At 43.3% G+C, this 12,490-nt stretch overlaps 1 protein-coding gene across 33 annotated transcripts in view; it reads left to right on the plus strand.

The window, feature by feature from the left end:
- Positions 1-12,490, plus strand: part of LOC114641392 (C-type lectin domain family 5 member A-like) — a 1,576,682-nt gene that overhangs the window by 348,498 nt on the left and 1,215,694 nt on the right. For 2 of the 33 annotated variants that reach the window (XM_051925973.1, XM_051925971.1), the window contains exon 5: positions 4,157-4,342. The exons of the other annotated variants lie outside the window; for them this stretch is intronic. In XM_051925973.1, coding sequence (XP_051781933.1) covers positions 4,157-4,342 — 186 coding nt within the window. The remainder of the gene's footprint in view (positions 1-4,156; positions 4,343-12,490) is intronic. 33 annotated transcript variants of the gene reach the window in all.

Consider the following 12,490-nt stretch of genomic DNA (forward strand, 5'->3'; position numbering starts at 1 on the left):
TCATCTGTTTTAGACTTCAAATCATGTGGATGATATCCTTAGAAAAGAAAAGAAATCTAGGATATGAGAATGACCTGACATTGCAGAGTTAAAGCACTAGCAAGCCATGCAATTAAATAATTGACAAGGATTGGTTTTTAATTAAGCAACTGGGTTGGAACAAAAACCTGCAACCACTGCGGCCCTCCAGGACTGAATCTGCCCACCCCTGCCCTAGAGTAACCCTTCATAAACTAGTTATACATCGTGTGCGTCTGACCAGCTAATATTTAAAACCACTCCCATGTTAAATATGCTGTCATAAATTCATAGCGCACATAATAAAAAACAGTTAAGCCCCCCATAATAGGTGTGTTAAATTAATAATGATAAATCTCCCTCCATATCTCAGGAAGCCTAACCTTTCTAATTGCACTGTGCCACTCTTAACAGCTTGCTACTCTTGTGCCATCTCCATCATGTAACACAGCCAGGGTTGCTGATCGTCGTTCATACCGACATGCTCTCTCCCAGCGATCAACCAAATAATATCCTCATCTTCTTCATGGATTTGCTGTTTATTCGGTCCTCTGCCTTCTTGAGTCTTCCCAGGCTTGATGGATGAAGTGCAGACCTTCGTGAAACTTGTGCAATGCAGAGCCTGCGTCTCTGTGTGACAGGTCACTCGTCAATCACACATCCAGCCCCTCCCCTATCACAATACAGCATATGTGATGACGGGGGGCTGACTAGGTGTATCTCAGCCAAAGCTGGAGAGGGCAGGTGGGATGAGAGTCAGTTGATGGGGGGCTGAGAGAGGTGTGCTTATCTTGTCGAGGAGACTAACGTGATGCCTTGAATCATTCAAAGAGGGACATTAAAGTATTGATTGTCTGTTTTTAACCTCCACAATTGCACTGCTTTTTTATGGACTATTTACTGACTTATTACTTACTGCACTGCACTCGTCATACATGTGTGTTTGAGGGTCACCTTCCAGGGTCATCTGAGCTAAGTGGTTCCACTCTGGGACACCAGGAGGCATGATTTCTAACACTTGCATCTCTCTAATCACCCAGAGGTCAGAGAGGATGCCCAGTGAGACACTCCCAAGAGGTGGCATCTCCTTCAGAGCCTGTCACTGTGGCGTCTTCTTCCAGAGCCTATCACTGTGAAGCCAAGGGCTAAAACTGTAACATTTGTTAACCTTGTGCTGTCATGCCCATCATTTTCCTCCAAAACATCCATATTACTAACCGAGAATGGTAAACCGGATGGACGCAGGGACATCCGGCCATGGGCCGTAGCCGCAAAAGATGTACTGCGCAAGCGCCCCCACAAAACCCCCCTTCCAAGCAACGGAAACCGGATGCAAAGCAACGTAAAATAAGAAATGAGGCGCCCATAGCACACAGAAAAAAGGAGTCAGACACGAAACGGAACACACACAAAGAAGAGAATTGAGACCCACGACACACAAATGAGGCAACGCCCCCTAGCACAAAAAAAAAAAAAGTCAGACGCGAGCGCCACACAATCCCATTGGACACAAAACGGGACAGACTACGGACATAGCACACGAAACATACACAAAAAGCAGGATTCGGACCCACGACCACGCTAACATAAATAAGAAATGAGACACAAAGCCCCATTACTAAACGAACCGTCCGTATTAAATATACGTCATCTGAACACATTCAAATTATGCAGCATAGGTCGATCTCATTACACTGATGCACTATTAACCGTTCAACCACAGACAAGGCTCCATATTAACAGTGAGTGCGATCCTCCTTATTACTTATCCATATTTCTAACGCTGAAGAACAAACAAGTCATGAATTCACGCTCACGGGTACAAAACGATACGGCTTGAGTGACGGGACCAAACACACGAACCCGCATGAAAAAAAAAAATACATGTCGGACGACTAACCGACATACAAAAACGGGCAAGGCTCAATACAAACAATGACCGCCGTAAACTGCAACGGGCTTCTCTCACAACACAGGCTAATCGATTACAGCTCCAGAATAGCACGTCCCAAATCCTGCACATACAACGACGCGCCTCTCAAACGGCACAGACAAAACATACACGTCAAGGACATCAACGACAGACACCTGCTAAATGATTGCGCCAGTTAGCTGACAACGCGTTCAGTAATGAGTCCACTATTCATGAAAATTGATTGGGATTAATGAATGTCATTTGCAATCATTGTCATTCACTTAACTTCCCTAAAGAAACAACTGGCAATACAAGTAATGAATTTACACGTTGTTATCAAAAGGGTCAAATGTGACTGCCTCCTTTACATTCATATCCTGCATATCTACAGAAGCTTCTAACTAACACAGTACCTGAAAGTAGAAACTTTATGAACTGCATTAGATCCTACAATAGTTCATTTGCTTTTGCATCTAATGGCATCCAGTCACTTACTCAACACCATTCATAAACTTCTACAAACGTTGATGAATAATAATATTCCCTTTGGAAGAAAGGTACTTTTATTAGGAGGAGATTTTACACAGTGCTTAGCTATTGTTCCACATGCCATGCACTCGGCTATTCTTTAATCCACCTTAAAATACGCAGAGAATTGGCATTGCTTTCAAAAGAGTTACGGAGATATTTGGAACAACAATCTCATTACACCAAATACCCCTTTTAACACAACGAACTATATTCTGTCCAAAAAATATTAATGTTGATCACATTAATAACCAGGTCATTTCATTACTTCCTGGAGTGGCACAGCTCTTTCTAAGCTCTGACAAAGTTGACTCTGATGACGACAATGACCATCTTAATTTCCCTTTAGAATATTTGAACACTATTAACCCAGCCAGATTACCACAACACAATCTTAGCCTTAAAAATGGAACAATAATCATGCTATTAAGAAACCTTAACACTAAACAGGGTTTATGCAATGGTACACATTTAGTCGTCAACACCATGCCACACAATGTTATTAAAGCAAAACTTCTTACAGAATCACATGCTAACAATACTATTCTAATTCCTACAATTACCTTACAACTTCTGACCTGGAATTACCTTTTACACTTAAACAGCGACAGTTCCCCATTAGACCTGCCTTGACCATGACCATCAACAAATCACAAGGACAAACCATAGACAAAGTTAGCATCTACCTCTCTGAGCCCGTTTTTGGACATGGACAACTTTATTTGCTTCCTATATGCGTCATCTACACCTTCACACTATGCTATATCTCATTCATACATCACGCTCTTTGTAAATTCACAACACCAGAGGTTGGCGAGCGAAGCGAGCAGGGGGCGGAGCCCCCTAGTAATACACCTGATGCACTTCCCCTGTTAGGAAGGGATTCAGTAGATGTGCCCATTCATGCTGGCCAGCAGTGTCAAGCAGCAGTGTACTCAGAAATCAGCAGGTACAACTCGACGTCATCCCATGGACATATTGGGAATTCAATTGGACTGGTCCCTGTCCTCGTCCAAGGTGTTGGGCTTCTGCTGCCTCAACTCGTACTTTGCCTACTGCCAGGTCTGCTTGTTGTTGGACAGATTCCGCCTAGTTGGCAGATTTCTGACATCTTAAGGCACAATATACTTCTGACTACGCCACTTGTCGTCAGAATAAGGAAGGACAAGCCTCAGACTAAATGTTGGGGTGCCAATCGGGTCACCCTGTTAACTTGAAATAAAAATAATGAAAATGATAGGCTTACCTCAGATGAGACCAGAAGGTGACCTAAGGACGCACATGCGTGACACACTTTACTATTTTGTTTTTACACTTTGACTTTCACACCAGTTGTTGTCTTTCACTTGCCACTGTGCCATTCTGGGTCATGTGGACTGTTTGAGGTCAGGTGAGGGTCCTGGATGTTGATACTTGACACAAATAACAACTAAAGATTAAAGTCTATCTCCGCTTGTTTATACTCCCTTTACATTGATTTAAATAAAAAAGCTGAAAAAACAGAGCTGCTGTTACTCACTGAGAAGTAGTAAGGCACAATCTTTATCTGTTATTACAAACTGTGATGGGGTAAAATGAGCAGAACACAAGGCAGGGGATTCTTTATCACTACAGAACTGAGAGCACTCTTATCTCAAGTGTAAAAGATATATTATTTTATATTACTGATTGTATGGTATGATTTGTTTTCCTCAGATTTCATAAAAATAAATCACAAGGAGCAAGAGCTGGAGGAGTTAAGAAATTCAAATTACATCTTGACCAGTAACAACAGTGCTCTGCAGTCTCAGTACGTAACTTTGAATGAGAAACTTGATGAACTGACCAAGGAGTTCAGTGATCTGAAGGAATTCTACTGCGATGCTACAAACACGTCTCCCGGTGAGTGCTCTGCTGCAGGGTTAGTAGACTGTGAGCTCCTTGCTCATCTAATCCCTCATTTTTTGTTTGCTCTTTTGTTTCATTTTCCACAGCAAACACTTGTCCTGTATGTAAAGTGGACTGGTACTTCTTCAGTTCCAAGTGTTACTTCATCTCCACTAATACTCAGACCTGGAAGAAGAGCCAGGATTGGTGCGAGACATGGGGTGGACGACTAGTGAATATAGAAAGCTTAGAGGAGCGGGTATGTCATTTACGCAGGTGGATTTAAAATGTCTGTCTTCAAACTGTATACTGTAAGTTAAACTGTCAGGACAGGAGCATTAGAAACAAAATGCTTTGAAAGTGCATCTCAAGAACAATCCCAGAAGATCTAATCTGAAGTGGAGTCAGCTCAGTATGTTATTAAAGCAGGAATGTCTTTCTTTAGCAGATTCCTTCAATAGATCTGGAGAGTCTGTCAACACATTTCAAAGGCTCAGAGTGACTGTCATTGTAATCAAAGTCTCAGAGACTCTTTGTTTAGTGCTGACTGTGTGAGAAAGTAAAGATTCTCTCAGAGGACTCTCTGTGTCTTTCTTCATTCGCTACAACTGACGCCATCAGACATGCTGTGAATTCTAGATTGCTGTTTCTTCTTTCTTGGCTCCAGGAGCTCTTAGAGTTGCCATTTCTACATTACATTTACATGCATTTCTGGTTTTTGGTTCAACGTCTGGGAGATACATAATGGACAAAAGGGTCACTGGTGATGAGTTAGTCAATTAGTAGATAAAGCAATTTAAGTTTTGCTCATCATTTTTTCATGTAAATCACCAGGTGACCATTACATCGCTCCAAATAAAACCCAGAATGCCACTGAACTGCCCTTCTGAGGTGATAGGCCCCTGTTGAGACCCAAATCAGTACAAATGTCTGCAGATTCTGTCATTGGTTGGTTTCCATTGAGGTGCTGGGGTTTTTGTGAGATTTCCCCCAGGGATGTCGTATTTAGTATCCAGTATCTCTGTTACCACACTGACACATTATTAGTGTTGGACATCACTGCCATCTGCTCATGTGACATAAGAAGTAACACAATAGCTCAGTTTATTATAAAAGCAGGTGACACACTGAGAGTTTTGTCTGCTTGTTGCATTTATAAGTGAGACTCAAGCCAGTTTATATTAAATTAAAAAAGGAGGTCAAATGTGTTTTATTGATTGTGACTAAGAGAAGACAATTCAATACAATAAAGACACCTGCAAGTTCAACTGTACATCAACTTCTTCATTTCATGTTTTCTTATCAGAACTTTTTAAAAACTACAGTTAATCTCACCAGAGACATAGGGAATACTTTTTGGATTGGCCGATATGACATCAGAAAAGAAAACACAACTACCAAGATGAATGCCGGACCTGTGAAATCCAAGAGGTAAGAAGACTCCTTTCAGTCGAGACGTCTCACTTTGACTGAATGAGCTCCAAAACCGTATTAGGCAGGAGCAGAAAGGGGGTCACCAACAGATGACACTTTACTGTCATTAGAGGTGACAAACACACTGTCTGCTGTCTTATTTGATAACATAAACAGATGAACGGACATCACAATAATTTGTGCCTTTCTGACATTATTGAATCACACACCATTTTTGTAGATAGATAGATAGATAGATAGATAGATAGATAGATAGATAGATAGATAGATAGATAGATAGATAGATAGATAGATAGATAGATAGATAGATAGATAGATAGATAGATAGATAGATAGATAGATAGATAGATAGATAGATAGATAGATAGATAGATAGATAGATAGATAGATAGATAGATAGATAGATAGATAGATAGATACTTTATTAATCGCAAGGGGAAATTCCCATACTCCAGCAGCAGCATACTGATATAAAACAATATTAAATTAAAGAGTGATAACAATGCAGGTATACAGACAGACAATAACTTTGTATAATGTTAACGTTTACCCCCCCCGGGTGGAACTGAAGAGTTGCATAGTTTCGGGGAGGAACAATTTCCTCAGTCTGTCAGTGGAGCAGGACGGTGACAGCAGTCTGTCACTGAAGCTGCTCTTCTGTCTGGAGATGATCCTGTTCAGTGGATGCAGTGGATTCTCCATAATTGACAGGAGTCTGCTCAGCGCCCGTCGCTCTGCTACGGATGTTAAACTGTCCAGCTCCATGCATACAATAGATAGATAGATAGATAGATAGATAGATAGATACTTTATTAATCCCAATGGGAAATTCACATTCTTCAGCAGCAGCATACTGATACAATAAATAATATTAAATTAAAGAATGATAATAATACAGGTGAAAAAAAACAGACAATAACTATGTATAATGTTAAATATTAACGTTTACCCCCCCCTGGTGGAATTAAAGAGTCGCATAGTTTTGGGGGAGGAACGATCTCCTCAATCTGTCAGTGGAGCAGGACATTGACAGCAGTCTGTCGCTGAAGCTGCTCTTCTGTCTGGAGATGACATTATTTAATGGATGCAGTGGATTCTCCATAATTGATAGGAGCCTGCTGAGCGCCCTTCGCTCTGCCACAGATGTTAAAACTGTCCAGCTCCATGCCAACAATAGAGCCTGCCTTCCTCACCAGTTTGTCCAGGCGTGAGGCATCTTTCCTCTTAATGCTGCCTCCCCAGCACACCACTGCGTAGAAGAGGGGCGCTCGCCACAACCGTCTGATAGAACATCTGCAGCATCTTATTGCAGATGTTGAAGGACGCCAGCCTTCTAAGGTAGTATAGCTGGCTCTGTCCTTTCTTATACAGAGCATCAGTATTGGCAGTCCAGTCTAATTTATCATCCAGCTGCACTCCCAGATATTTATAGGTCTGCACCCTCTGCACACAGTCACCTCTGATGATCACAAGGTCCATGAGGAGTCTGGGCTTCCTAAAATCCACCACCAGCTCCTTGGTTTTGCTGGTGTTCAGGTGCAGGTGTTTTGAGTCGCACCATTTAAGAAAGTCCTTGATTAGGTCCCTATACTCCTCCTCCTGCCCACTCCTGATGCAGCCCACGATAGCAGTGTCGTTAGCGAACTTTTGCACGTGGCAGGACTCCGAGTTGTATTGGAAGTCCGATTTATATAGGCTGAACAGGACCGGAGAAAGTACAGTCCCCTGTGACGCTCCTGTGCTGCTGACCACAATGTCAGACATGCAGTTCCCGAGACACACATACTGAGGTCTGTCTGTAAGATAGTCCACAATCCATGCTATCAGGTATGAATCTAATCCCATCTCTGTCAGCTTGTCCCTAAGGAGCAGAGGTTGGATGGTGTTGAAGGCACTTGAGAAGTCCAGAAACATCATTCTTACAGCACCACTGCCTCTGTCCAAGTGGGAGAGGGATCGTGTAGCATGTAGATGATGGCATCCTCCGCTCCCACCTTCGCCTGGTATGCGAACTGCAGAGAGTCGAGGGCGTGTTGGACCTGTGGCCTCAGGTGGTGAAGCAGCAGCCGCTCCATGGTCTTCATCACATGCGACGTCAGAGCGATAGGCCGGAAGTCATTCAGCTCACTAGGACGTGATACCTTTGGGACTGGGGTGATGCAAGATGTTTTCCAAAGGCTTGGGATTCTCCCCTGTTCCAGGCTCAGGTTGAAGATGCACTGTAGAGGACCCCCCAGCTCTGATGCACAGACCTTCAGCAGTCGTGGCGATACTCCATCTGGACCCGCTGCATTGCTGGCACGAAGTCTCCTTAGCTCTCTGCTCACCTGCACTGTTGTAATTGTGGGTGAGGATGTCTCTCCTATTCTGGTATCAGCAGAAGGATGGGTGGAGGGTGCAGTACTCTGAGGTGAGAGTGGGTTAGGGTGGTCAAACCTGTTAAAGAAGTTGTTCATCTGGTTTGCTCTCTTCACGTCTCTCTCGATGGTGGTACCCCACTTCGAGCTGCAGCCAGTGATGATCTTCATCCCATCCCACACTTCCTTCATGCTGTTATTCTGCAACTTCAGCTCCAGCTTTCTCCTGTACTGCTCCTTCGCCACCCTGAGCTGGACTCGGAGTTCCTTCTGTATGCGCTTGAGTTCATGCTGATCACCACCTTTAAAAGCCATTTTCTTCTGGTTCAAAAGGCCCTTGATGTCACTTGTAATCCATGGCTTGTTGTTAGCATAGCAGCGTACTGTTCTTACTGGAACTACAATGTCCATACAGAAGTTGATGTAGTCAGTAGTATAAATATCACATAAATATGGCCGGTGACTGCTGACTTCACGTTTATCGACTCCTTTTCCTAATCCTGCCAGTACTGCTGGCCTCACACATGTAGTCATGAATGTCGTTTCTCAGAGCTCTGAAGACAATAATGAAATATGTTACAAATGACAAACGCTCTGCAGTGCAGTAAACCAAACTACAAGGAAATAAGTGAGAATGTCATTTCTGAACTTAAACACCTGGCTGAGGTGCCACGAGGCCACAGGGTGCCACAGGGACAGTGAGGAGCCGAAGCGGCTGAGGTAGGAGTGTGAATGGACACAAAGTGGATTACTGCAGGTGTGATAGCTGACATATAATAGGCAGACTATGGGATGTTGTTGGTCATAAAGAGTCCACTTCTCCATACAACTCTACTCCTGCCTGCAGTATCCAACTGGGGGAGCTGCACACCATCCAGACAGCAAAGAGCCCAAAATCTGCCCAACAAACAGGCTGGCACAGGGTAGCCAAACTCTGAAATGAGCCGAGTACTATATGCTTGGGCTGAACTTCATCACGCTGCCCCACATTCATCTTCATGTCTTATTAATGGTGTAAGTACAATATGATGACTTGTCAAGTTTTAGTTCATGTTATTATCATGTGCACTCTTCACAATTCACGTATCCCATAGAGCAGTGAGAACAGTTCAATACCAAGAAGAGACGAGGAGTCCAACACAACACATGAAATGTAACAGCAGATGAACGATAACAGACACAGGTGGGCTGTCATCAGCATGTGTCGTCACGTGTAGTGATGGTGTTTCATCTGCTAGTAACAGAAGGCTTCACTCTCATTTCCTCATAGATGTAGTTACGCAGGTTTGGTTCTTTATTTTGGGTGGCACACTGGTAGCACTGCCACACCACTGTAAGATGACAAGGGTACCCCGGTCCTCCCTGCGTTTGAGTTCACATGTTCTCTCCATGTCTGCGTGGTTTCCTCCTGGTGCTCCACAAACACACACATTCAGTGGATTGGCGATGCTAAATTGGCCCTGCAGTGTGTGTCTCTCTGCCTGCGATGGACTGGCTCCCTGTTCAGGGATTGTTCCTGCCTTGGGCGCCTGTTCAGGATGAAGTGGATTTAGACAATGGAGGGACCACTGGTTCTTTTAGGTGATGTGTTCAAATGTCTTCATTTATAAACTGAATTGTCAGCAGATGTTAAATTGTTAAATGGTATTGTATGTATTAGTTTAGGTCAGATGTTGAGCCGTGGTGTCTAATGAGCCCTTAAATGAGGTCATCAGCATGGTTAAGGGTCACAAGAGACACCGCAGCACTGATGGCCGCTCAGAGAAGAGCAGAAGCCACTCTGTAATAAAGACTAACGAGACCATGAGGCTTTAGTAGAATAGAAAAGGCCAAGTCTTCAGAATCATCAGTGGCCTGATAAAGTGAACTAGTCAGTCATGTGTCTGAGGACGGCTACTGCAGATTAGCAGAAGTGTATTCAGGCAGAAAGCAGGAAGCAATGGCAGCATTTCTAGACGTCAGCCTCAAAGTCACGTCAATCAACACGGAAAAAACGGTCAAGTTACACAAATCACAATGAAGGCTTTGACATATTCATTCATTTTACAAAGATCAAGTGGTTTTTGAACCCAGCATTGCTAAATTTATGTAGTGGAATATCTAAGAAACCATCAAAAGTGTGTCTGCTAATGTTCAGAGACCGTTGTGCTAATATACAGTACCTTATATATATCTTTAAAAGTAGAGTTGTGTCATTTGAATCAGAATACACGAATGAAGAGTTTGTCAGCTGAGATACAATCTTAACAATGACGACGCTGACTCAGGGTGGGGTGGGTGTGGGGGGTCATCGTCCAGTATGGTTTCTATTATGAGTGTCCTTTATAATTTAGTTTAATTCACCCACCATGGCTAAGTCAGGCCCAGCCTGCCCGTGTCCAGTGAGGATTGAATTTCAGTTTATTAGCCACACTGCTGACTTACAATCCTCTGTGCTGCACAGCCTGGTGGCCTTCATCTGTTTAATGTCTGAAGTCAGGTGATGTGTGTGAGGCTATGAGGTCAGTCAGGTCAGGAGAAGGCCTCACAGCTCCTCTTGTGTTTCAGAGCCAGCGATGATGACAAAGAAGACTGTTTGACGATAGATCTGCAGGAGAAAAAGGTGATTAACCAGACCTGTGAAAATTACTTTCAAAGGATCTGTGAGTCTGCTGTGTTTCCTCTTCATATTTAAACTGCTATCAAGAGTTCCAGTCACCTGCCAGAGCCGCTGTCTTCATGAATCGTAAGGATCACTTCATCAGTAAATCATAGAGCTGCTAGTCTGAGCCGAGTCCAGACGGTCACCTCACTTTGTCATGTAGGTGACAGAGGTAGTGAGTGACAACATACTCTACATACAGGACTGGGAGGACATGAAATCTGACATCTTATTGTAATCTCAGTGTTGGTCTGTGACTTCTTCTTAGTTCTGACTAAATAGACCCCCGGACCCTGAACTGCACATGGTGGTTAGAGATAACTGATGAAATGATAAAACTTCATTTACATATGAGAGGAAATGCACAGTTCTGATTTTTATAAAACAATTTTATATTTGTGTAACAAGCAACACATTCAAGTCCTTTCAGCATTCAGTAAAATGAAGATACGTCACCAGCCTGTGTCTGTCTTGAGTGATGTGATAAAGTATTTACCCCCTTCCTGGTATTTTCTGTTTTTACATATTTTACACAACGCATGGCCTCTGACCTTCAGAGAAATGAAATATTAGAAAAAGGAGACCTGAGGAAAGACACAATACAGTTTTTAAATCACTGCTTTCTTTATTCAGTGAACAAAGTTATTAATCCAACACCTCAGTGACCGATGTGAAGGTGTCATTGCAGATCAGAGTCTCAGTGCTTGGCTGGTGCAACTTTAGCAGCAGTAATGAGAACTAAACACTCTGTGATTTATAATTTGAGATCAGACGTTCACGTTACTGTTGAGGAGTGATAGCCCGCAGGTCTTTGCTTTCATTCAGATACATTCAGAGTTTTCGAGCCTAAACTGTTCACTTCAGCACTTCTGTTAGGACAAGTTAGCAGTTTGACGAGGCTCTGAAACTCTCGGTGTCCTCTGAGCCATTCAGCTGTTGGTTTTCTTTTTTGTGTTGTGGAGCATTGACCTGCTGTGTCATCCAACTACACCTTAGCTCCAGGTCATGGACAGAGGACTGGCCGTTCTTATAAAGAATATTCTGGTTCTTTCAAAATGGCAAGTCTTCACACACTGAGGCAGCAGCAAAGCCCCCTCTTCATCACACTGCCCCCCATGTTTTATTGTAGGTATGATGTTCTTATTGTTGAATGTTGTGTTACGTTACTGCAGAGCCAGTGGACCTGTGCCATCCACATAGTTCTTGTCTGTCTTTATTACAAGAGGAGTGAAGATGATGGAGGTGACTCTGTACAGTTCTGAGACGAGCACCAAAGCTGCTCTGGGATAGCAGAGTTTGTCTTACTGCTCTCCCATGAGTCCTGCTTTTAGTCTTCATCTCTCCTAGCACAGAGTCATGAACTCTGACGTTAGAGGAGGGCAGACAGCCCTGAGGGTCTTTGGGTGTTTCTTCTGGAATCCTCTGAGACTTCTTGACTCAGGCATTGCTGCCCCCTATTGGCAGGCCAGCTTTTCCTATGTAGATGTTGCTCTTCTCAGAATGTTTTTGAGATGATGGCTGTCACTGTGGTGCTGTGGAGTCACAGACCTTAGCAATGGCTGACGCTTTCCTGATTTCATTGCGTTATTCTTCATCTCTTCTGAGATTTCCTTCAATTTCAAGACACAGTGATCTTCTAGAAACCTTAGGGTGACAACTTCACTGTCCTGGCAAGTGACAACATATGGCGAGGTTTAGATTCAGTAAGAACATCTAGAAACTGAACATCAC

The sequence above is a fragment of the Erpetoichthys calabaricus genome, chromosome 4 (genome assembly GCF_900747795.2).
Source record: "Erpetoichthys calabaricus chromosome 4, fErpCal1.3, whole genome shotgun sequence".
Classification (NCBI taxonomy): Eukaryota; Metazoa; Chordata; class Cladistia; order Polypteriformes; family Polypteridae; genus Erpetoichthys; species Erpetoichthys calabaricus.